At 41.7% G+C, this 24821-nt stretch overlaps 3 protein-coding genes across 4 annotated transcripts in view; 2 read left to right on the top strand and 1 right to left on the bottom strand.

Moving 5' to 3' along the window:
• Nucleotides 1-2583: 2583 nt before the first annotated feature.
• LOC118562463 (translation initiation factor IF-2-like) lies at nucleotides 2584-5742 on the top strand. 2 transcript variants are annotated; one of them, XM_036134923.1, is made up of 6 exons: nucleotides 2584-2691; nucleotides 3786-3899; nucleotides 4520-4576; nucleotides 4948-5010; nucleotides 5283-5390; nucleotides 5510-5742. In XM_036134923.1, exons 3-6 carry the CDS (start codon nucleotides 4544-4546, stop codon nucleotides 5678-5680), a joined length of 375 nt encoding a protein of 124 aa, XP_035990816.1. In that variant the 5' UTR covers nucleotides 2584-2691; nucleotides 3786-3899; nucleotides 4520-4543; the 3' UTR covers nucleotides 5681-5742. The 2 variants fall into 2 exon arrangements, with proteins under 2 accessions (XP_035990816.1, XP_035990815.1); XM_036134922.1 differs by lacking the exons at nucleotides 2584-2691; nucleotides 3786-3899; nucleotides 4520-4576; nucleotides 4948-5010 and having other exon boundaries at nucleotides 5178-5390.
• A 145-nt stretch (nucleotides 5743-5887) lies between these two features.
• On the top strand, nucleotides 5888-9809 carry prg4a (proteoglycan 4a). The gene is made up of 6 exons (XM_036134911.1): nucleotides 5888-6120; nucleotides 6196-6497; nucleotides 7639-7798; nucleotides 7997-8095; nucleotides 8513-8641; nucleotides 9622-9809. The coding sequence occupies exons 1-6, from the start codon at nucleotides 6096-6098 to the stop codon at nucleotides 9807-9809; spliced, it is 903 nt and encodes a 300-aa protein (XP_035990804.1). The 5' UTR covers nucleotides 5888-6095.
• Nucleotides 9810-10029: 220 nt separating this feature from the next.
• Nucleotides 10030-24821, bottom strand: part of tpra (translocated promoter region a, nuclear basket protein) — a 28865-nt gene continuing 14073 nt past the window's right edge. The window contains exons 33-55 of the mRNA XM_012882800.3: nucleotides 23571-23663; nucleotides 22111-22215; nucleotides 21767-22030; nucleotides 21615-21653; nucleotides 20479-20667; nucleotides 20245-20356; nucleotides 19954-20147; nucleotides 18888-18958; nucleotides 18336-18535; nucleotides 18059-18256; nucleotides 17806-17918; nucleotides 17238-17312; nucleotides 16598-16825; nucleotides 16307-16490; nucleotides 16017-16225; nucleotides 15563-15634; nucleotides 15271-15359; nucleotides 15025-15137; nucleotides 13330-13428; nucleotides 13105-13246; nucleotides 11992-12089; nucleotides 10606-10701; nucleotides 10030-10376 (exon numbers count right to left, since the gene is read on the bottom strand). Of these exons, the coding sequence (XP_012738254.2) occupies nucleotides 10321-10376; nucleotides 10606-10701; nucleotides 11992-12089; nucleotides 13105-13246; nucleotides 13330-13428; nucleotides 15025-15137; nucleotides 15271-15359; nucleotides 15563-15634; nucleotides 16017-16225; nucleotides 16307-16490; nucleotides 16598-16825; nucleotides 17238-17312; nucleotides 17806-17918; nucleotides 18059-18256; nucleotides 18336-18535; nucleotides 18888-18958; nucleotides 19954-20147; nucleotides 20245-20356; nucleotides 20479-20667; nucleotides 21615-21653; nucleotides 21767-22030; nucleotides 22111-22215; nucleotides 23571-23663 (3039 nt within the window). The 3' untranslated portion in view covers nucleotides 10030-10320. The remainder of the gene's footprint in view (nucleotides 10377-10605; nucleotides 10702-11991; nucleotides 12090-13104; nucleotides 13247-13329; nucleotides 13429-15024; nucleotides 15138-15270; nucleotides 15360-15562; nucleotides 15635-16016; nucleotides 16226-16306; nucleotides 16491-16597; nucleotides 16826-17237; nucleotides 17313-17805; nucleotides 17919-18058; nucleotides 18257-18335; nucleotides 18536-18887; nucleotides 18959-19953; nucleotides 20148-20244; nucleotides 20357-20478; nucleotides 20668-21614; nucleotides 21654-21766; nucleotides 22031-22110; nucleotides 22216-23570; nucleotides 23664-24821) is intronic.

The raw sequence follows: 24821 nt of genomic DNA on the forward strand, positions 1-24821 counted from the left end.
TGATTATTATGACAGCTTTATGTTTTATGATGGCTTTTTTTTCTGGGACCTTGGCCATAAAGCGCCACCCCGGTGTGATATGTGGACAAGTCTCCTTTATCAACACATGCCATCCGCAAAGCGCAAGCTCGATAATCTGGGTCAAGTGAGGCTGTTTTATTATTTTTAATTGTCCTTTCCCCTGTTGTCCACCTGTAAACATTCGAAGGAAGATGCTTTTTACATAAAACTGCTAAGAGACTATGTTTCAAGCATTAAACCCCATCTTTTGTCGTTTCACTAACATCTGGTCCATTCAAACATCCGAGTCAGTGGCACGGACATCCATCGCCTCCTCTCTTTCCTAGTCTTAAAGGACACAGGCCGAGGCTCCTTCCTCATACAGATAAAGATAAGAGGCTACACCAGTATCCTGCATGAAGGTGCGAAAGCATGACTTGACTCTCACCAGATGGATTTTGTTCCACAGAGCTCGGGCTCTGTGGAACAAAATCCATCTGGTGAGAGTCGGGTTAGCGAAAGCAAACCAGCGACTGAGGTTTCCAGTTCAACATTGGGTGGAATAAGTCTGTTGGACAGGGTAAGAACAAGCAAACAGAGAGAACTTCAAGTCCTCTCTTCCACTTCTCCTTAAATCAGATGAAGTCAATATCTTTTTGTGAGAGCTGTTGTGGAGGTCAGCTGAAGTCTGCATAACAAATCTGAGAACAATCAGTTGAATAATAAAGTTGTTGATGGCTCTTTCATTCGTTTCTTGGTTGTCTTTATGTTCATTGTTAGTACAGATTATTCCTTTTCTTTTCGACAACGCTCATAGAGTGGCTTAGTTTACCCTGAGCTATCTCTATAGTTATGCTGCTATAGGTTTAGGTGGCTGGAGGACATCAGGGTCTATTTTTCTCACTCTACTGAGTTCTCCTACTGTTCTCTAATTTGCATTTTTGCAATTTGTTTGTTGTTATTTCAACTTTTAACTTTATTTTCCCTCTGGTTCTTTTCTCTCTTCATTAAAGTACATCTGGTCTGGTGTTCTGTTCAGCCGTGACACCACCCGGGTGGTCAGATCTTCTGCCACTGCTCCTTCTAACATAGAAATTATTCCTGGATCAATGTGTGCGTCTGTGCTCTAACCCCCAGTCGGTCGAGGCAGATGGTCGCTCACACTGAGCCTGGTTCTGCTGGAGTTTTCCTCTCCACTGTCGCTTCATGCTTGCTCACTATGAGGGATTGCTGCAAAGCCATGGACAATGCAGACGACTGTCCACTGTGGCTCTACGCTCTTTCAAGAGGAGTGAGTGAATGCTGACTTGATGCAATCTATTGGGTTTCCTTAGATAGGAAATCTTTTCACCAATCTGTATAATTCGATTGAATTTGACTTTGTAAAGTGTCTTGAGAGCCCATGTGTTGTGAATTGGCGCTATATAAATAGAATTGAGTTTAATTATTACTTGTGTTTATATTGCAAATATTAGGTAGGTAGGATTCTTCACCCCAAGTTGACCTGTTACATTAATTTCTCATTTCTAGCTCTGTCCTCCATTCATCCCCTCCTTGTGAGAGTCATTCTCTCTGAGACACTGTTTATGACCCGAGAACTGAGCTGAACAATTGAAACTCCACCACAAAAAAATTTTCAAAACCCAAATGACTTCAGTTTTGGCTCCAGTACCTTCTTATTTAAACTGGTTAGTAAATGGAAAGTTTGACCAGCGGACAACAGGTGGGAGTGGAATCGTACTGCAGACCTCAGAAGAAAAGGATGGAGGGACTCCTGAGTGTTGCGGTATTTGTGTTTTCATCTGTAAAGTGAAATGACAGTAGATTTATAAATACATCAAAGGTATTACATGACATTAAAAACATGTCCCTAGGGGAACAGTTGTTTTACAAATACAAAGGGAAGTAATCAGAGTAATTTTTGATAAGGTACTTTCTGCTTGCAGTATAAAAGCAACTAATTATGTGTGTAGGAAGCATTACTGGCAGAGTGGGACGTTTTAAAACACCTAGTGAGTTTTTAATTAGTCTGAGGGTGTAGTGTTAGTGTGCGTGTGTGACACTAATTAAAAGTGTCCTGTCTCAGTGGCTTTTTAGATCTGGTGCGAACATACGTCATGCTGTTGGTCTCTTATAAAAGACCAGCAGCCTGACTTTGGGACAGAAGACGAGGAGAGGTGATACAGAAAGGAGGTAATTGATAGTTACTGCTCTTCTGCTGTCGCTTTCACACTTCTCAGCTTCATCTTCTCTGTGTCATTATCGCCATCAGATTTTGTTACAATCAAGAATCATGAGGCAGATGATGAAGAAACTGGGGCTCATGCTGCTCTGCCTTGCTGGGACCTATGCTGCCGCACCAGTTAAGTACTTTAACTTTAACAGGACACAACTTTGCCTTTCTGGTGCCATTTAGAAGACCTTTACAATGCTAAATATTGACTGTATTATAATGAATCTGGTCTGAAAAATCTGTAACGAGGTCAAGATTTAATATTTCAGTTTCACAAATCTAACGTATAGCGTTGTAATATTTCAGGAATGATGCTTCACTCTAATGTGTTTTGTTTTCAGGCAGCTGCGTCGGTCGTTGTGGGGAGGTTTTCACCAGAGGTCAGCAATGTACCTGTGACTTTGGCTGCCTGCAGCACAACGAGTGCTGCCCCGACTTCCAGGCCACCTGCACCACCAGTAAGATCCTGAGAGCATTCAGAACACCATTTAAAACCTCAGAATACAAATCTACAAACATCTTTTTGTAGATTGTATTATGACCAGGAGCACACGTCACATCTAAATAACTGGTTTGATTTTAGAGTGCAAATGGACCTGTTTCTCCAGTAAACATTTTGCGTTTCTGTTTAAATCTTAAATCTCTTTTGACCGTCTTTTTATTGTAAAGCTTAACAATTTCTTTATTAAAGTATTTTTTTTTTACATTCAACTTATTTTAGACATTTTTGTATATTTTAAATTAGTTGCAATTTTATTTTATTGTTTCTGCGTTACATTATAAAATATTAATCTGATGTTTTATTAGATGTTTACGTCCTTCTGTCTGATCACTGTTCATTAATTCTAGCTTTCTGTTGTCAGCTTTCATTGTTTAAAGCCTATTACCGTTTTCTGCTGATTCCCTTGTCTTCCTATCCAGTAATCTCTGCAGTCTCTTTAGGATCAAAGATAATTAATATTTCCACCTCGTGTTGGGTTTCTGTATTCCTGCACTTTGAGACTTGGTGTTTCTGTTTCAAACTAACTTTGAAACCCTAGCTAACATTATTTAAACTACTTCCAAGTTAATCTTTACTTACTTTTCAGATCATACACATATATCACATTTGTGGATTAATTCAGCATTTGTCAACTTCACTTGGATAATTTTAGAGGCCTTTTAATGTTTTCAAGCTTGTTTCTGAAGTTTTTTAATTAGAACTAAATTTTTCCACTGCCTTTGCCGATTTGATCTCATAGCAACTTAGTTATGGTACATTTATTGGCTAACCAGCCTGCCAGGCCCCTCATCACAACGTACGCAAGCGTAGCATCTCCAGACCTTCTGCGTTACATTAACGCACAGTCTACTGTGTATATAGCTCTAGATTCTGTATATATATATATATATATATATATATATATATATATATATATATTTTGTCTGCACCATCAACACCAAGTCAAATTTGTAAGTGCCAACCTACTTGCCAATAAACTTGTTTCTGATTCTGATTCTGAACTGACAGACAAATGCTGAAAGCATGATATTTGTTTTCGTGTTTTTCCAGCTCCGTCCTGTCAGGGTCGCTGTGGTGAGACGTTCAGGAGAGGTCGGACGTGCGAGTGTGACCCTCAGTGTGTCCAGTTCAACACCTGCTGCCAGGACTTCCAGCTGCACTGCGGTCAGAACCACCTCAGCCCCAACTTCTTCTGGCCCTGTGCCTCGCAAAACTCTTCCAACCCTTTGAATGTTTTAACTATTCTGTCACCGCAAACATCCTTATAGCATATCACTAAGAAGTGGGAGGAGAAGGATTAGTGTTTTAATTGATCTTTTATCTATCTATTAGAGAACGTTAGTGACCAAATGCTAACAGGGCAGACAGGTAAGGGAGAAGGTTGCATGGCTTAATCGCAAAATAGGCAAGACACGCCCATCCACCTCTATTCACTGGCTGGGCAATAAATCAATAAATCAGAGAAGCATCCAAGAGCCCAGCAGTAACTCTGGGGGAGGCGCAGAGATCCACAGCTCAGGTGGAAGAATCTGCTGACAGTACAGCGAATTAGTTGTGCACACCACAGATCTGGCCTTTATGGAAACGTATGAAGAGGAAAGCTAAATCACAACAAAAACAATGCAGTTTGTGGTTGGAACGCAAGACAATGTGAGGGGGTATTAATACTTTTGCAAGGCATTGTAAACTCGTACCCCTGTGGGATAAATATTCACTGGGACTGTGATCCGTTGATATCGCAGCAAAACACACTTGTCCTTAACACACTGGCTTTCTCTCCACAGATGCCACTGTGACCATCCCTCGCCATGGAAGCTCCCAGCAGAGAACCACAGTTCCCAGTAGGCAGCACTTCTTCATATCACCAATAGTTTCACTCAGAACCTCTTAGGTTATACCAATTATCGCTTTTCAGTCTTTCCACTAAAAAAGGAGTTGGGATTTAAATTTTTGCTTATTAAGAAGTTACCCCCCCCATCTTGTTTTCAGTCTCAGATGAAGCACATACGGGAAATAGATTAAATACAGTCAGTGTTGAAACAAAAGCAGCCATTCAAAGAACTGAAAATGGTTTTATACACATTTTTATCGATATTTAGACACTGAATGAAGAAATGCAATGGTGCTGTTCATAAATATGTTGTAATTATAGCAAAGTGCATAAATACCAAATAACTTGCATCCTTGTTCATTATTCCTTTATCTTTACCAGGAAAGAGGAACCCAGAGAGGAGCCGCCAAAGGTCCAACAGCGAGAGTGAGGAATGGTTCACAGGTAAACACATGCAATAAAGTCAAGAAATGGCTTTATATTTTTCTAAAATGTCATTATACACTTAAAGTGAGAGAAATGATGCTGTATTGATCCATTTCATTCATGTGGAATTGTTTTATAGTCAAAATAAAGAGTTTAGATAAGAAAACAGCTTTTGTTGTACACAGCTGCCAAACATTTGGTCTAAAAATAATCCATGTCAGCCAGAGCATATTATTGAACTTAAGGATCAATGCTGTACTATTATAATTTTCATTCATTCACCTCTAAAGGCAGAGGTCGCTGTCCTCAGTACCCTGGGGGGCGGTGCCCAGGTAGATTTGGCCCAGCAAACCCACTGCCAGCTGGCGCTTTGGGCTACAATCCTGCTGCAGTGCAAGGTAATCATCTATATCTCACTTTTCTCTTTTTAATAATTAGAATAAAATCCCATCACCGGTTTCATTTGTTAAATCTTGGATTAGAGCTGAAACTATTATTTTTTTCTTCTGTTTTGCAGGTGGAAGTAACATCCCTGTGGGCCTGCTGCCCAGGCAAGTGTCTACCTCTCCAGGTGGAGCTCACCGTTTCCCAGCAGGTCAGCTGTCCCAGCCCAACAACGGCGCTCCAGTGTTGGACGGCAGGGTTCCTGTCAGCTCCCCCACCAATGGAGCTACAGATGGCAAACTAAATATCCAGCTGGTGGTGACCCCGGTGAACCTGGGTCTGTCTGGGCCCAGCCAAGGTTAATTACCTGTACCTCATCCTGTAGTCCTGTTTTCTCTCACTTTTAATTGTTTCTCCTTTATTGTCAATATATTGATCAGCTTTATTAGTCTGTTTGCTTAATTTGATTATATATATATATATAATATATATATTTCATTATATTGTGTGTTTCAATGTAAAGAGCTGTATGAATAAAGTGTGATTAATTGATCAACGTTTGTGGGATTTTGGCTCTGTTGGATCAAATTGAAGGTCTTATTGAGAATGTCCGTAGAACTGACCACTGTGGCCTTTTCTTCTCAGCGGGAGGTCCGGCTGAATCCAGACCCAGCACGCTGCTGGATGTGGCCCAGGCGTTAGGCCTCTCTGTTGGGCAGATGGGGCCTGAGGGATCTGGGACAGGTAGGGTTCGGGATCTTGTCAGTGTGACGGTCGTTTTATGAGATCCGCCCGATTTGACTGCGTGTTTCTGCGTAGGACTCACGTCTGATGTGGAGCTGTGCAGTGAAGCCCCCATCAACGGACTGACCGCCCTCAGCAACGGGACTACACTGATATTCAAAGGTAAGCTGTCTGATTATCAGCTGGGGATTTCACTAATTGTGGATAGCGTGAGTAATGTGTGTGTGTGTCCTTCAGGTGAGTTATTTTGGGCGGTTGACTCCATCAGAGGCTCCATTGGTCCTCCACAAAACATCACAGAGACCCTGGGGGTCCCATCTCCCATCGATACGGTCTTCACACGAATCAACTGCAACAGAAACACCTATATCATCAAGGTATAAAACTCAAAACAAGGGTTCATGCCTTACATCATATGATGCCTATATTTTGTTGCAAGCCACATCTGAATGATAGTTCTGTTTCAGACTGAGGCGCAGGGCTGGAAGGACACAGAGGACAGTTTACTCAGGGACACTGCAGAGAGGAGTCATCAAAAAAATCTAGACTGAAAGGCCTTTTGGGTCAATTTCATTTTATTTTTAAATATTAAAGAGCAAAATTAAAAAATTTACTGGCTGAAGGAAGGTGTAAAAAGGATGACTTTATGTTAACAAAAGTCAAAAACATTTTCTGAGGACCCGATCACTTCTTTATATTAGGTGCAAAATGGTTGAGTCCACACCTGCACCCAGTCCATTCAACTGACAGCCACAGCAGCATTGAATGGCAGGAAAACATCATGTTTTTGTCGGGTTACTGAAGAAAAAAAAAAAAAGGAGGATAGGAGAGGGAGAAAAAATTAAAGTCTCTGGAAGCAGCAGCAAAACATTCAGGTTTTTTTTTCATAGCAAAACAGAAACATGTTTTGTTATGCACTCTCCATCCAGTCAAAATAAATCTGATGAAAATAATGCCCCTCTTACTGCTATTTAATAATGCAACAAACAAATGCTAATGCCTGTTATTGTTTTAAACCCGTGACATCAAAAACCTGTCAACAGTATAATGAGCATCACAACATATACTGCAATTTACCTGTTATTATTATCATGCCATCGTGTTATTATTCATCAGAACGAAGCTAATTGTTAATGTAAAAACATGTACGCCCAACATCAGACCGTCTACTCCAGCGGTTTCCAAAGTGGGGGACTGGAAAAATGACCAGTTTTCAGGGGGTCATTTAAAAAATATGTATATTGATGGCAATGCTGAATTCAATTACACAGTAACATAGACAGTTAAACTTAAAACAATTACACTTTAAATGTGGTAGTTTTGTGATTTAAAGATCACAGTTTATTTTATTGTTATATGTTTTACTGCAGTTGGCCTTTTTCTTTTTTTTTGTTCAGCTGTCGAAAAGATTGCTTGGAAGAGGGCGTGAAAACTTTCTTTTAAATCACAGGGGGGCCTGTGAAGACGTCTACTCCATGATGATGGCGTCTATTAATCCTCTTTCTCTGCTTCCCAAAGGGAGAGCAATGCTGGCGTCTGGATGAGAACCTGGTGATGGAGCCTGGCTACCCCAAACCTTTAAGCTCCGAGTTCCCAGGTCTGACGGGACGCATCAGTGCTGCTCTGGTGGTGCCGGCTAGCAGGAGCACACCAGAGACCGTGTTCTTCTTCAAGACAGGTGAGCAGAGCCAAAACAGGCTGATATCAACCAGCTGTCTGCAAACAGGAGCCCATTCATCTTCAAATAAGTCCAAAGCTTGTTGAAGATGTAGGTCTGCTTCTATAAGCATCGTAGGAGGACACACAGAGGGGACTGGTTGCTGACTGAGGTTTTTTGGGTTTGTTACCATGACTGCTGCCTCTGTCTGGCCTCCAGGAGACGTAATGCAGAGGTTCACCTTCCTGCCAGGCAGCACTGCTTCCTGCGGCGACAAACCGAGGAGCTCCATGCAGAAAAACGTCGCCCAACAGGCTGGTTAGTAAAACATAAGATCTCTTCAATGCTCTTACCAAATGCATCTAAGAAATAAAACTAAACTGGGAACACGCTTTGTAAAATAATAAAGGAATCACACACATAACATGAAAACAGAATAATCCCAAACACGTTTCCTTCTCCCAATTTACCAAGAAGGTCTTAAACTCTTTTGTTTCTAAGTTTTTGCCAAACAAGAAACAGGATGTTGAAATCACAACACTGCAATTAGAGATTGTTAGGATTAGGGACATCAACAATCTCAGCATGCTTTCAACATTTCAAATAATCTAATACTTTTTCTGTTGTAAACTTCAAATGGCAACAGATGAGTCAATTGAATTAAGCAAACTATATCAGAGGTCGTATATCCTGTATGTTAAATCTGCGCTAATGCCATTTTTATTCCACCAGCAGACGTTCTTCTGAGTGGGGAGATCAACATCAAAGTTTCTCTGACGGGCTTCCCCACCCCGGTCACCTCGGCTCTGTCCGCGCCCGTTCCCCAGAGCACCAACCAGTACCAACACTTTGTCTTCTCGGGACGTAAGTACTGGGCACATCTGGATGTAGACCACAACGTAAAACTGTCCAATGGGACCATTTCACCATTTATCCACCATTGCCAAAAATGTTTATGTATCGCACAGGTTTCAGACAAATACAAATTACTGCACTTTTAAAGTGGAAGGAAAATTATATGTGGTTTTTAAAATGTTTTTACAAGAGTATAAATCTTTTTTGGGCATGTATCCGTTTATTTTAGCCCCCAGTATACCTCACTTCACTGAAGTTACGGCTCCTCTTCCTGCTTCACTGTGATCAGGGTGGCTGTCCTGCAGGAAAATGGACCTCCATCTCTGACTAAAGTCTTTTGAAGCTTCTAGCAGGTTTTATTTACAGTGATACTCTGTAATTAGCTCCATCCTCCCATCAACCCCGACCAGTTTCCCTATCGCCCCTGAGAAAAAGAAAGAAAAAAAAGGCATCTCCACAGCATAATGCTGCCACCATCATGTTTAACAGAAGGGACAGCTGATGATTTAATAGCGTTTCTTTCTCCTTCCCACTCTTCCATAAACAGCATAAAAAGCACAGAACATTAAATCACACGACATAAAAATCCAGTTTTGTGCTTGAAATGTGACATATGGTGGAAAAATTCATTTGGTGGAAAGACATTTTCAAGGCACTATTTAAAGCAGAGATTTGCCATATTTACTGGTGTGTGTTGCAGTTCACACGGCTTCAGCTCGGCAAAAATGATTAAAAGCTTTTAAAAATCCTTTTTATGCTAAACATTCAGAGACATCACTAATCAAAAACAAACAGCGGAGCTGAAATAAATAAATCTTAAACAACAATAGCAAATGCTGTACTGTAGTTTGTAAATATTTCAATGTAAAATATTGTATTTTTTTCCATATTTTAATGTTACCTGCCAACTCTGTTACCTTCAAATTTTACACACGCAGCGTAAAGTGATCCCTGCATCTGTGACCCTGAACTCTTTGTTGTCTCCACAGCTCTCTATTTCAGAGTCCAGATCACAGGAGGGCTGCCAGCTCTGGCCAAACCCGAAGCCCCCGCCACCCTCACCCCCCTACCCGTCCCCATCCTCAGCCCTCTGCTCTCAGCCACCAACCCGGCAGGTCAAAGCCAGAACCCTTCCCACCCGGCCAACTCCATCAGGTTCTGGCTGCGCTGTCCATAGGCGCCTCCCGCAGAGGACAGAGCGTCGTCTGTATCAAGATTTACCAACACGTCGCACTTAGAAAATGCTTTATGCTGAGCAGAGAAGCAGTAATTCAGTTTTTCAACACTCATTAGATGATGTTAAAATGGTCAGAAATCTGAACCATCCGAGCCTCCAATCCTTCTTGTGCACCTTTTAAATCCACCTATTAACAGGGAAGGATCACATGACAATGCTGCTATTTGTTATTCAGTTTTATTCTAAAAAAACACACCTGCAGAAACAGAACAAAATCAAAATATAACAAATCAGGACTTTACAAATTAAACTAAACTCAGTGGATTTTACAGACAGACAAACATCTGGGGATTCTCAGAAAGCCTCACAAATTGGTTGTCTCCTGTAAAATATTTGATTACTGATTTTAGTTTGACCTAAAACTTTATGAAACATAGAGTTTGTGATCAAAGTGTTGCTTCTCGTGTCCGTAATGGATAAGATCACGGCGGCTCCGATGGTGACGTCAACATTAGGCCACGCCTCCTTTTCCTGTGGCGCCGCCTCGTCCTCCTCGGGGAAAAGTTCCTAAAACATTAGAGAGAGAAAACAAATGTCTTAGATTGAATAGACCCACGCTGTGATTAAACATGTTCATGTCATACGCTGCTTGCTGCACATCAATAAACTGCTTTTTAATCATTATACCCTGAGTCACTGGAGTTTGTACAATTGTTACATATTGAGACCATGAAGAAAAGTTAAAAAGACAGCTCTGATGTTACGGTTATTTAGAAGAGAGTCTGGTTCTCCTTACCTCTGCGACTGAACCTTCCTCCTCTGCCTCTGCCTGAGAAGATGCTCATCAGAGGCTGGCTTGTTACCGAGCGAGGCTGACTAACACTGCTGGTGTCTGTTTAGAGAAACAAAGACAACCGCAGGAAAGTCAGGATGTACAGAAATCGCTTCAGTGAGAGGATGAAGTAGGTGACCACAAACTGCTCACCTACTTCCTAAGTGTTTTTAGAAAACTAAAAACATTCATGTCAGGAAGCTGAGAATGAAATCAGGTTATAAAATCAAACTGGCTGAAATGCAGCTGCTTTTAAAATGTTTTAAAGGAAATACGGTAGGGTAAAGATGGAGGCAAAGCATTTCACAACTTGGGGCTCATGGCTTTGAAAAATTCGTCCCCTCTGGTCTTGAAATGAGTCGATGACACCACTAAGAACCTCTGAGCGATGATGGGCCACGAGTAATCAAGCCCATTTTAAGCTGGAGGTGTTCATTTTTACAGTTTAAAGAGAAAGAGGTGCGGTGGAACCATGTGCTGTCAAGCAGCAGGCTAAAGGAGCTGTTTATGTAAATAATTACCTTATCATTACACCCTTATTCTCCCTGCATGCATCCGTTTCATATCCTTGTACTTTAACCACTGCTTATCAATTTCATCTTTGCTGATTTCTTCTAACCATGAAGTTATTAAAAGATACATCAATTTAATTTAATATTGCGGAGCATTTTCTGAAAACCTTTCACAACAGCCTGCAACATCCCCCTGGGTCCTGTGAATTAAGCATGGGATTTAAAAAATATAGTTCTACCCAATTCGTTTTTGTCACTTTACAATCTAAAGTTAAGGATACATCCTCTGGCAGACATGGATTTAATCACAACCACCAAGTCCCTCCTATAATTGCTGAACAGCTTTTTTGATGTTTCCACTGTTAATCAGACGATTTATCCAAGTTGATGAGCTGCAAGTCTTTTAGGTTGGAAGGCCTCTTTACCCTCAGCCTAATCTGTAGCTCCTTCTGTAGACCATTCATCAAGTTGGGACTCTGGCTGGGTTGCTTCCACACATGAACATTACTTTAAATCAGGAGATATCAGGGTTCTCGAAAGCGCATTTCAGCATAATGGACCGTTACGCAGAAATTACGTATGACACGGATGTTTGACAGCAACATAGAAAAGTCAATAAAGCTCCTGAATGCACATCAGCGCAGCTATAAACCTCCTGAATAACACGAGCTAACGCTAGCTGTTATTAGCTTGACAAACAGCCCCCTTCAAGCTGCACTACGCAACGCTCCGCTGCAGGAATGCGTCCAGAGAAGCAGCGAAACGACACAGCTGCGAGCGCACCTGCCTCCTGACACACAAACACACGCGCAGATGTTTATCAGACAGAGTAACTTACCAGGGTCTTGGCTCGTAGATGGCAGCGAGGCATCATCGCTTTGCTGTCCTGATGGCTCCATGTCTGCCTGGCTGTCCAGAGAACTTTCAATACTGGGGCTGGATATACAGACACAAGTAGTGGAGGCTCCAGGTGAAAAACATTTCCCTCCTGATCTAATTACATTCAATCTATTTGCACGCCGAAGCCATCTATGGAGTTTAAAATGATTATCCACTAAGTACCTGCTCTGTGCTCTTTGTCAGGAGCACGGTGGCGTTCGTAGCGTGGTTGGCTAGTATGTTTGTACTTGCTAGGTTTTGTAAAAATCTAACAAAATGAAGTCTGATTAAAACTAACTAAACAGAGTAACTCATTTCTTCAGGGATGCAGCTAAAGCCTGGGCAAAGATGGCTGAAGTTCATTTGTTTTCCAGATCTTTTGCAGAGATTATGTTAATGTATTTAATTCAGTGTTGTAGGACTCGAGTCCGAGACTCGAACTGGAGTCCGAGTCATTAGCTAAATTTAGAGACTCGTGACTTGACTTGGACTTGAGCACTGATGACTCGAACTTGGACTCGGACTCCTACATTCAGATCATTCTGACTTGGAAATTGAGAAAAAGACTTGACTTTTTTTTCCAATCATTAGGTTATAATTTTAATATGTCATTAGAATATTATTTGGTGTATGATTTTAATATCTAAATTATTAGTGCAATGTGGTAGAGTGTGGATATTTTTTTAGTTTAAAAACATGTAGGCTATGCTTACTTTAGTGCGGAACCTTGGACTCGACTTGATCAATAGTGACTCGACTCAGATTTTTTCTTAATGACTTGAACTTGACTCGGACTTGAACACTGGAGACTCGAACCTGGACTCGGGCTCGAGGCATAGTGACTTGACTACAACACTAATTTAATTACATCAACCTTTGCAAAAATAAAATATCCACCATGATTACCAGTGAGGGAATAGATCTGCATGCAAATACTTGTTAATGTTTTGTATTCTGCCATCGATGGACGTTTTGAGCCGATATTGTATTTGTTAAATACAATTACATAAAAAGTTAATGTAACATTCTGAATTAAAAGTCAACTTCAACAACATAATCCCAAGATACTCACCCTTCTCCTTCCTGCTCCATGAAAACCTCATCTCCATCGTCTGCAGAAGCAGCCATCCCACTTGAGGCAGTTACCATGGGAACTGATTGGGAGGCCATGTTGTCGCCACTGTCAGAGGGCATGCTCTCTGTGAAGACGGTCACTGAGGGAAACATGAGAGCTGGCAATCAACCAAGAGCAATCCAAGGAATAAAAAGGTCCAACATACAAGGAGTGTCGGCTTACCTGGTGCAGCCACCTGTAAAGGTGTGGTGGGGACACTCCTGCCACCGCCATCTTCATCGTGAGCAGCCAGGAAAAGAGGAGACTCATACATACCCAAACCTGCACATACAATAAGTAAATGAATGTCTGTATCTATCTCTACACACTATATTGCCAGAAGTATTCACTCAAACATCCAAATAATGGAAATCGGGTGTTTCAATCCCTTCCATGGTCACAAGTGAATAAAATCAAGCACCTTGGCATGCAGACTCTGGCTCCATTCGAATACCCTTATTGGGTGAGGACTCTTTAGCCAAAGTGGAAGTGTGTGAGCAGTCGCCATGATTAGTGCTGTTCGAATACTGCAGTCAGTAAGGAAGGAGGTAGGAAATGAGCCTGTATGCTCCCGCTTGTGGCTAGTTTTGCCTAGAAACATCGTGACGTCCCTCACCGGCACTAAGAACCCTTAAGATCTCCCACAATCCTTCCTGTGACATGACATATAAGGACAGCCCCCTCACAGAAATTAACGAAAATGTCTGGAGAGCAGAGAGCGCATACATTGTACTTCATTTTCAGAAGGCTGTAAACCCAGATTGGGCTCTCATCCATGTGTGTTTCTGTCATGTAACGACATCAGAGTTAAAGGCTGTCCTAAATCGGTACAGCAGTCCGAAGCTGCTTTCCTCCCTACGATAGAGTTCTTACTGTTAACCTCATTAAATGTTACGGAACAGGAGCTAGGAGCTATAATTAAGGGTATTCGGATGGAGGCTCCTTCTACAAACATTTGTGAAAGAACGGGTCGCTCTCAGGAGCTCGGTAAAATGCAGAGTGGTTCTGTAAAGGGACGCTTCCTGTGCAACAACATGTGAAAGTCCTTCGCTCCTAAATATTTCTCAGTCAGCTGTCAGTAGCGTTGTAACAAAGCAGGAGCGACTGGGAAGGACATCCACTGAGCCGCAGAGTGGTAGTTCATGTAAAGTGAGACACCTTGACCAGAGGTCGGCAACTTTCTGCTGAGTCAGTGGCTGACTGACCTCCAAACTTCATGTTACCTTCAGATTAGCTCCAGAACATTGCATAGAGAGCTTCATGGAATGGGTTTCCATGGCTGAGCAGCTGCATCAAAGCCATTCATCACCAAGAGAAATGGAAAAGGTGGGATGGAGTGGTGTAAAGCACACTGCCACTGGACTCTAAAACTATGGAGGCACGTTCTCTGGAGTGATGAACTGAGCTTTATCTGGCAATCAGAAAGACTAGTCTTGGTTTGGTAGTTACCAGGACAGCAGTACTTGTCTGCCTTTATGATGCCAAGTGTAACGTTTGGTGGAGGGGGGACTCTGTGGGGCAGATCTTCAGGAGCTGTGCTCTTAATTCTTCAGCAGACCAAGAGATTTTAGACAACTCCATGCTCCCAACTTTGTGGGAACGGTTTGGAGAACGACCCTTCCTCTACCAACATGGCTGCACTAGAGCACAAAGCAAGGTCCATAAAGACATGGAGGAGAGGGTTTGGTGTGGATGACCTTGATAGGCCTACAGAGTCCTGATCTTTGGGATTAATTAGAGCAGAGACTGGGCCTTCTCGTCCAACATCAATGTCTGACCTCAAACGTGTTTTTGGAAGAAGGTTAAAGACTTTAGTTGTAGAATCAGGACATATTGCAGGACACAAGTTGGAGAAGTCACTGTGCGTGTAGTTTGCACCTCCTTGAGACGCCAGCTGTCCCAGGTCTGAATGTGAAGCTGATGTCGGCTGCAGCAAATCTTCTGGAGGTCCGAACCTGAATCTGGTGGACAGGCCTGCGACCTGGGGTGAACTGAAGAGTTAGGGGCAGAGAAGATAGTCACAATTAGTCATTCATACACTGCTTGAAAAAAGAGGGGAGAATACATGAGGTGAGCTGAAACTCTGTTACTATCCCTTCATGAGAAGAACGAGAGCATATTTACTGTATAGCCTCAGCAAAGCCATCGGTGCGGTGCGGGACGACCAGCGTGGGAGTACTGGGAACCATTCTGTCATCGTCATCAAAGAACGGCTGCAGAAACAAACAAAACCTCAGCTGATACATGTATGGCAGCTTGTTTTAACACATATGGGACTGGGTCAGCAGATTAGCTTTCCACTCGAGGCTCTATGGCTAGAACGCCAACTTCATCCTGAATGTAACAATTAATACTTTGTCCCTGTTAAAATAAATTCAACAGTAGTATAATAAACCCAACATGTTCCTTTTCTTACCATAGAGGCTAATCCAGGTGTCAGCTGAGGTCCACGTCCCGATGATGGTCTACGCAGCTGAGAAGACTGTCGCTAAAGAAAAACAAAAGAAAAAGCTGACTCCATTTCTATCAGAGCTCTGTACATGGACACAATGCATGTCTGACCTGTACTTCAACTGTTAGATGACTAAAGTAAACTTTACATTTACACATCTTCTATTCTATAATAGCAATTCTATATTTTTGATGAAATAAAGCGTCTCCCTCCAGAGTGAACATTAAAACTTTTGCAAATTTCTATACTTTTATTTTGTCAGTGGAAATTCTCTGAAAGGTGATTTGAAACATTTGAAAAAGTTTTCTACATTAGTTTATTATCAAAGACAAAAACAAAATAAAATTGCTGAAAAAACTGCCACTGCTGAAGCAAAGCCCTCTTATAACACAGGTCAAACTGTGAATTTTTGTCTTACCTGTGTGTGTGGGGGTCCCAGCTCAGGAGCCGGAGCTTGGATATAGAGCCGAGGTGGCAGCGAGTGCGGAGGCCTGCGTGCCTGGGGCAGCCGCGGCGTTAGAGAGGATGAGGAGGATGAGGAGGGGGAGAATGTGGTGGAGCAGGTTGGGGGGTGGTGTAGGGAGTCTTTAGCAGCTCCGAGCTCTGTCCCACCACTTGTGCCTTCCCCTAAAAAGGAGACGGTGACTCAGTTAGTGGATGTCAAAGGGAGGTAAGGTAATGGTCCCGCGGGCCTGAGTGTCAGCTCACCGCTTTGTGAGGCGTCAGAGGGACGCTGGGAGCTGGAGGGCGCTTCGCTCGCGTTCTCCTCAGTGCTGGTACCCTCTGAAGGAGCCCCCTCATCTCTCTCCTCCTGAGCTTCCTGGCTCTCCTCATTACTCTCCCCTGCACCCCTCATCCCACTGTCAGGATCCTCATCTTCGTTATCGTCTTCCTGAAACGATAGGATAGAAAAAGCCAGTAAGTTGTCATAAACACTGATTGTCTATTATTAAAAACAGCATTAATCAGAAGTGAAGCTATTTGGTAAAAGTAACAGACCCGCTCCGCCACTGCTCCTGTGTCTTCCTCCCCTTCCTCTTCCTCTTCTTCCTCCTCCTCCTCCTCCACTCTCTGGTCCCCCTCTTTGCTGTTCTGGCTCTCACTGTCCGTGTCGATCACAATAACGTCTCGAATAAAAGCCGAGCCGGGGTCAGAGGGGACAGACTGGGAGACACCGTCGTCCTCCATGTCTTCACTCAACACCTGGAAACCTTCTTCTGGGAGCTCCTACAGGACAAATACGAAAGCATTTCAAGACGGCTGAAACAATAAAAGGTACAGGTCCACTTTAAAAGTTTAGATCCTGGGTTTTAGCAGTAAAATTTAATTACAGCTTCTCTAGACAAACATTTTATTCAAGTGTGTTGTTGTATTTATAAGCAGTGACGCGCATCAACGGGACGATTCTGTCTCATGTATCGGCCGCTGGGTGATTTTAGGAAGCCAAGAAGTAAGTAGAGGTGAGGGAGGGTTGCTTTGTTGAAAAAAGAAAGTCTCAGAAATGCACCATTAAATGACGTCCTATTGTATGTGATTTTTTTTTATCATCACGTGGAGTTAAAGAGAAAAAAATCTCTATACTCCACAAATACCTGCAGTTTGGTCATTTTCTAAGTCTTATTTCTCTCTAATAACCGACCTGACTGTCATCAGGAGAAACCTGCTGCTCCGCCACCTCCCCCAGCTCCTCTTCCTGCTCTTCATCCTCTTCCATCTGCAACACAGTAAATTACACACACGTCATTTCTGTACAATACTTCTTTTTTCTTTAAAAGATGCAGAAAAATAGCTTTTTCCATACTTCAACATTATTCAGCAAATAAGAAAAACATGAACGGCCTAAAGTAGCAGATAACATTATTTGTCGTCTCCATGTGGTCTTTCTCTAACGTGAAAACTAAAGCCAAGGGCACAGACTATAAGGAAAACTTGCTTTAGAAGTCAGACTGTATGAGCCTGTACTATACACCAGAAAACCAATTTCATTTTTTTCCAATAATTAAAGTTGCCATAATGAATGATTATGAATCATTTTTCTTAACATTTCATCCCAAACCTCAAACCTATCATCAGTTTTGCGGTCCGACACAAATGTCCCAGCGGTAAATTAAACATGTTTAACTGAGCGTGAATCAGAGCATTGTTACAAAATATTACAAAAAGCATGTTTGCGGTGTCGTTTTATGTATCTGGTTGGTTTATTTTACCTGCAGAGCGATCGTTGGTTTCAGCCGCAGTTTCTTTGTGCTCGGGGGCGTTTGGGAATTCTCGGGGCGACCTTCGTCTCCCTCCTCTTCGTTTTCTCTGCTTCGCTTTGAACCTGATCAGAGTCACGAAAACCTGAACATCAGCTTACACGCTCTATCAAACCAAACCCGTTGACTGGGGGGGACTTTGTCTGTGTGGTTTTTGTGTGAAGCTTAAGGGTTAATTGCAAGTCTGAGGCAAGGTGCTCCTCACCTGTCGCCGGCACACAGGGGGAGGAGGAGGACGACGTGGTTGGCTGTTCTGCCTCCGTGCTGGAGCCTGCATCCTGACTGGCCGCCTGCTGCTGGGTGGGCTGAACAAAGGCTGTGGCCTGCGTGCTAGTTGGCTGAGTTAAGGAGGTAATGAGGGCAGAGCTGGTGGAGTGCACAGAGGCTCCCGTACTGATGAGTGCTGGAGAGAGAAACACACTTTTGAGTAATTCATTAAGCTTTGGTGTTTTCAGACTTTAAATGGCTCTTTCTCTCTTTACCTTCTTGATTCTCCGCCTGTGTAGTGGGCATCACTGTGGCTGTCGGTGTTGGTATGGGGACAGCTGCAGGTGTGACCATGGGCCTAATGCTGGCCCGCGGAGTGGCCTTGCTACCAGTGGATGGACTTGGCTTGTTGCTAGGTGACGGAGTACTTGGAGTGGGCCGGATGTTGGCGGTGGGAGGCTCAGAGGCACTTAGGCTGAAACATTCATTAAGACAATCTTACTTACTCTGGTAGTTATTTTTATTTAAGCTCATCCTCTGCTGCTGTAGAACAAACTTCATATTAATAAACACAAAAGTGTGTGACTGTGTCTTTCCTGCTGTCACACCCTAATTGCCCCATTGTGGGACAATGAAGGAATTTCTTATCTCTTCTCCCATGATTTGGAGATTGAGAACAATTTAGTTTTCTAAATCTCTGCACATTTTCTGAATCATCCCTGAAAATCATTGCGTCAACAAATCCTAAGTGAGGTTACATCCTTACTGAATACAAAAATAAAAATCAAACGTTCTGCAAAAAGCAGACTTCTTGATGTAGACGTTACCTTCCCCTGTCTTGAGCAGGACACTTCAAAGAAATCTGCCTCTGGTCTGAAGGTCTGGGCTGATCCCCCAGCTGTTGGAAATCCAAAAAGAAATAAATAAGACATGGTTGCCCGATACTAGAAAATGTTGTCGTGCAGATATAAGTTGTGATTTATGCCAATTTTATCATTTTGCTCTTTTTCTCATCTGGACTTCCATCACTCTGTGGCCTTCAGCATTTTGCGAAACATCAAATTTGTGTCCAGTGTGAGCATCCACTGCAGCGAGACTCTGTGCAAGTGACTAAATATTGTTACATTTGCATGAAAAATTCATGCAAATGTAAAGTTCAAAACACTAGGAATGTATTAGCCAACAATTATTGTACTGCAAAACTATTTTTGGCGATCACACCGATAGGAGTATATTGTGCAGATATGAGAAATTAAATCATAAAAACAAGTCAGAAAGGTAAAGAAGAACCAGCTGGTATTAATAAATAGTAGTACTTTATTAATAAATAAAAAACCTAGTCATATTTTATTGTAAAATTCCAACTGGTAAACAAAAATTTCATCTTTTACTGGAAAAAAAAAAATCTAGAATATTGGTACAAAAGAAGGTTCAGTATGACAAAACAACCTTATATGGCTTACAAGCACATGCCAGACTAATTATCTCTTTGAAAACCTTTTTCTTTAACTGTTTTTAAAGTGTAATAAACTATAGATTAGGGCTGGGCGATATGGACCAAAAATAATAATATCTCAATATTTTTAGGCTGAATGCTGATATAAAATATTTATCTTGATAAGTTTTTATTTTCATAACGTAATTATAAATAGGCATCTCTGAATCAAAGCTTTTTCCCAGAAATCTCACAGGTGTATTTTTAACAAACAGCTGTAGATAAATATGAGAAACACCTGAATAACCAACCTACTTTAATATATAAAGTATGATTTTTATCTCAGCAAAGACCAGCTCGATATAAATGATATAGTCTGACCTTATTATCTCTTTTATAAAAATCTCGACCACCTTTGGGATGTTGTTATAAGTTATGTGAAGAAGTCCATAATGTACCTTGGCTCCGCTCTGGTCCTGAGCTTCCTCCCTCCCTTCAGAGTGGGCCTGTGCCTCTCTCAGTTCTCTCAGCTCTTTGTCCAGTCGAAGAAGTCGTCCTTCGTACTGAGACTTCAGGGCGTTCATTCTCACCTCCAGCTCCTCCTTGCTCTGTTTCAGCTCTTCGTTCTCCTGACTGAGCTGCTCTTTGGCGCCTACAGGTCAGCGTTCAAATAAAACGATTCAACATTGAAACCAGACTAATTAAAAATGCCATCAACATATATATATATTTTTTTTTATCCGACTTACTGTTTACTTGGCTGATTTTATGTTTGGCTCCAAGGATGATTTTTTTCCTCTTCTCCTCTTTTTCAACCATCTCCTCTTTTAGCTGCTCCTCTCTCTTCTTGCACTCAGACAGCTGCAGGAAAACAGATGAAATAGTTCAAACGTAATAAAAACAACCAAAGCTTTTAGTTGCAATGCTATTTTAATAGTGTAGGAGAATCATTTGGATGATAAGACTGCGTAATAGTTTAGTACCTCCTGTCTGAGTCTCGTCAGCTCCTCCTGTAGAGCCAGGCTGACGTCCCCAGCGGCTGCAGAGTCACTGGCCTGGGTAGACTGGGAGCTCTGGGAGGCCTGCGCTCCTCGGCTAGCTTCCTGCGCTTGCTTAGCTTCACTTAGCTGCTCCTGCAGATTCTTAATCTCTGCTTCACGCTCGGTCACAGTCTAAAAGGCGCGAAAACAAGAACATTTGCGAAGATAATAGAAAGCATTAAAGGTATACTATGCAACCAGGGTTGATTTTCCAGCGAGGCTCCCCCCAGAGGGCGAAAGTAAAAGTGCACTGTCGTAAAGATGCTCAGCTGTTCTGGTTTCTCCATCAAGCCAGGCGTGGTTGTTTTGAGCTTAGCAGACAGGCGAACGCAACGAAAAGTCGAAAAAACGGCAGTACAAACAATGACTAACACAGTGAAGGTATGAACATCAAGCTTCCCGCAGCGCTCGCCGCGGCCGCCGCGGTAGCGTCTCGCCAACATAAAAAAATAAAATAAAATAATAATAATAATAAAACTCGATATGCTTGCATGTTAATTTGAGGTTAACACGCGGTTCTTTGTTGTTGCTTTCGCGCGTGCATATAGTGAATGGCAGGGCAAAAACACATGGAGTTCTCGCCGTAAAGCAAATACGGTATTTCCCCCACAGACCCCCAGGGCAGCCGAGAAAACCTTTGTTCGACCTGAAATGACTCATTTAATCATCCAAAACGGTATGGAACACATTAATTAACTGAATAATGTTGCATAGTATGCCTTTAAGTAACATTTATGACATGAAGGATGAAAAAGAAATAAAACTGGCTTTAGCTAATAAAAACTCTGAATGCAAATGTTCTGTTTAGGTTTACCAACATGGTTTATGACCAATCAAAATATCGTCTGTATACCCACTGAACAATATGTCCGTTGTTTGTTCATAACCTTGTGGAGGTGCGTTCTCTGCACTCATCACACTGTGGACATGTTTGCAGGTGCACCTTTACATTCCTTTAACTTCCTACATGTACATGATAATAATGGTAATAATATATTACGATAGTCTCAATCTGTCTGTTTTGCTTTGAAACCAATCATTATTATTCCTGTTTTCTGAACACAGATCCTTGCTCTAACCTTCTGCAGGCTGTCCAGTTGGCCTTGGAGCTCAGTCATCTGTAGGAGGACATAAACATTACATGCTTGGTAAATAAAAATTCAAGAACAGAAAATTACGAAATGCCTTCTTAAGCACTGAATTTAATTATAGGAAGAAAATGATTTCTCACCTTGTTTTCAGCTTGACTCAAAGAAGTCTTGAGGGTGTTCACCTCCTGATTGTGACTCTGCTGCGTTGCCTGGTTGGTCTGCTGCAGCTCCTTCTGCTTAGCAAGGTTCTGCTGGAGAGCCTCCTTCGCCTGCTGAAGCTCCTTCTGCTTAGCAAGGTTCTGCTGCAGGTTCTCTTTAGTCTGCTGGAGCTCCCTCTGCATCTGCTGCATCTGGTTGTGACGGGCCTGAGCCAGAGACTTGACGGATTTTAGCTGACTCTGGAGCTATGAAGAGGAGAAAAGTTTGTTTAATTCATAAACTAGAGCAAAGTCATTAGAAAAGTTCTATTCAGTTCTAATCCTACCAGCTGGGTTTGGTTCTTGGCTTGTTCTTGTTCTTTCTGATTGGAAGCCAGCTGGTTCTGGTTCTGCTGCAACTGAGTCTGGGTCTGAGACAGCTGGGACTGGAGCTAAAAAAAGGTAAACAGGAGAAAAACAATTGTGTAATTTTCTTTTCAGGGCCTTGTTTCCATCAGACCCAACATGTGGCGACATCCATTCCAACAAATGATGCTTGCACTGCGCCCGAGCAGACTAATGAAGTTATTCTAGAAACAACCAGCCACTCAGCCTCCCTGCAGCCACTCATCTCAATGATGATCTAGAAGTTTAAATTCTGCTAACAGGTCGAATACAGCCAGGAAAAAAATGCTAACTACTTTAGCTCCTTCCAAGTGACATAAGCTAATGCTAGCTGTTTATATATTAGCATTACAGACACAGACAGTCCAGTTGATCACTAAATGAAAATACATCGCAAAATGACCAGGAAGAGAAATTGTACAGGGCTGCATGAAGAGGATCTTTGTTTACATTAGTGTTGGGATCTGCCAACATGTATTTTGATACTTTTCGATACTTTGTCAAATAAAAAGAGAACACAAATAATATCATTACTGAGTCAAAAGTGCATGGATCAGGCCAGACTTTAATTAGGAGACCAAAGTCATAATATTTCCAGAATAAAGCAGTGACGACATGAGAGTAAAGTCGTGATATTACCAGAAAAAAAAGCTTCTATGAGCAGAAAACGTCAATAGTTATCAAGATCTGATGTGATCAGCTCAAACAAACTGCAGACACAGCCTGAGCCAGAACACAGCAGCACCTACTGCTGGCTACAAACAGTAAACTGCAGACGGATCGATGCTTTTATGTGTTGTCGCCAAAGTCTCTGACAACAGAGAAAAGTTGAAAAAGCAGTATAGTACCGTTTTAAATGCCGCATTACCAAATTAGTACCGGTAAACCTAACAACCCTAGTTTACAATGTAAAAATATCTTTTGTATGGGCCAGATCCATGTTTGTTTTGAAACACCATTCCTTGTAGTGTAGAATGGTTCTTTGCTTTTCTCTCAGTAGAAAATATTACAAGAATTATAATCATATAAATTCTAATAAAGTAACTGTATGACTGAATGAAAGGAACATACTTCCATAAAGAATATTAACACGTATACGGTTAGTGCCACCTGATCTACTGCTTTGCCAAGCAGAGAAGAGACTCAAATTATACTTTTCTCTACATGAGGATGCGCTGGTGGAGCAGGGGTAGCGCACGGCCATCAACGTTTGCCGCACCTCTTCCCCCTCTATTAACCCCCGTCAGCCTACATTCAATAAAAGAGCCACTAGTACCCCCCCACCCCACCCTAAAATGATCCACTAAGTGAATTCAGCAGCTATGTCTGAGCCTGCTAATATGCATTACAAATCTAATTTTTTAATTTGCTTTAAGGGTTGCTTTGTGTGAGTGTGTGGCACCTGTGTCAGCTGAGTTTGGAGCTCCTGAAGTTTCTCCTTCATCTGCTGGTTCTCCTTCTGAGCCGCCTCCAACTCCTGCTGGTATTTCTGAGCCTGGTGGGAAAAAAAAAAAAAAAAACTCACCGGCATTTCCCCAGATTCACCTATTATAATAATATTTGTGTCAAACACTGTCTGGTGTTAAACTAAATACTTAGTGTACTTATGCAATGCATTTTATTCTGTACATAGTTTTTGTAATTTTATTGTACAACTATGGATTGTAGGTTGATACAATGACAAAGATTTATTTTATCTAAAAAAATCTCCATTATTTCATTAAAATCATATTTCTATATTAGCTGAAATAGGATTAATGTGTTTTAAATAACTAATTTGTAACAGCTGGACTACACTAAAATGCAGTAAATGGGAGCCACATCTTAGTGCCGTCTTTGATCAGGACAAATCTATTTCTGATACAGACTACAGGGTTGGGTTGTACTGGAATTAATTGAACTGGACTTAAAGTGGACCTATTTAACTTGTAACTTCTACTTGTTTGTCGTGTAAAGGGTCTTGTGATGGCATTTGTTGGAACTGTATATAAACCGAAGGAAAATAATTTGACTAATATTTCTGTTTGCAGGTCAGACTCCTGGTTAGTTTTCACTTCGATTAGACACGGGTTATTTATGCTATTTTAACTCAGCAGAGCAGGGATCAGTTTTTGGTCCACTTTTTAACTTCTATTCGGTCTAAATAAAGTGGAACTGCAATGCTTTGGTCTGAGCACCTTGTTAATTTACCCCCACATTTACCCTTTTTGACCCTGTTTTGAGGTGCGTCTGAGAGCGACTAGTTTCGATGCTGTCACTTTAAATCTAAAGGAGGCACTTCACACCCTGTCCGGCCATTTTTGTAATAGGCTGGAGGACGGTATAAAGAAAAAACGATTATGTTATCCATTTGTAGTCAGCATCCTAGAGCTTGAACTACAAAAATCGCTCATACAAATAAAAATGGCGGATTACTAAAATTGGTAAGCTGGAAGTCCCTGTTTAGCAGTTCTGCAGCACATACGTGACATAATTGTTCAGAAAACGTAATATAATATAAATAAAACTGAACAGCTTTAAAAGATAGACCCAAAATAAGATAAAGACATCAACTCCGGACAGACTAAATGAAACTTTTCTGCACTTCTAACTATAAGTACACAACAAAATGTATTTAAGGGCCAAAATAATTATGATTTAAGCGTCATTCGTC

The sequence above is a fragment of the Fundulus heteroclitus genome, unplaced genomic scaffold (genome assembly GCF_011125445.2).
Source record: "Fundulus heteroclitus isolate FHET01 unplaced genomic scaffold, MU-UCD_Fhet_4.1 scaffold_94, whole genome shotgun sequence".
Lineage (NCBI taxonomy): Eukaryota > Metazoa > Chordata > Actinopteri > Cyprinodontiformes > Fundulidae > Fundulus > Fundulus heteroclitus.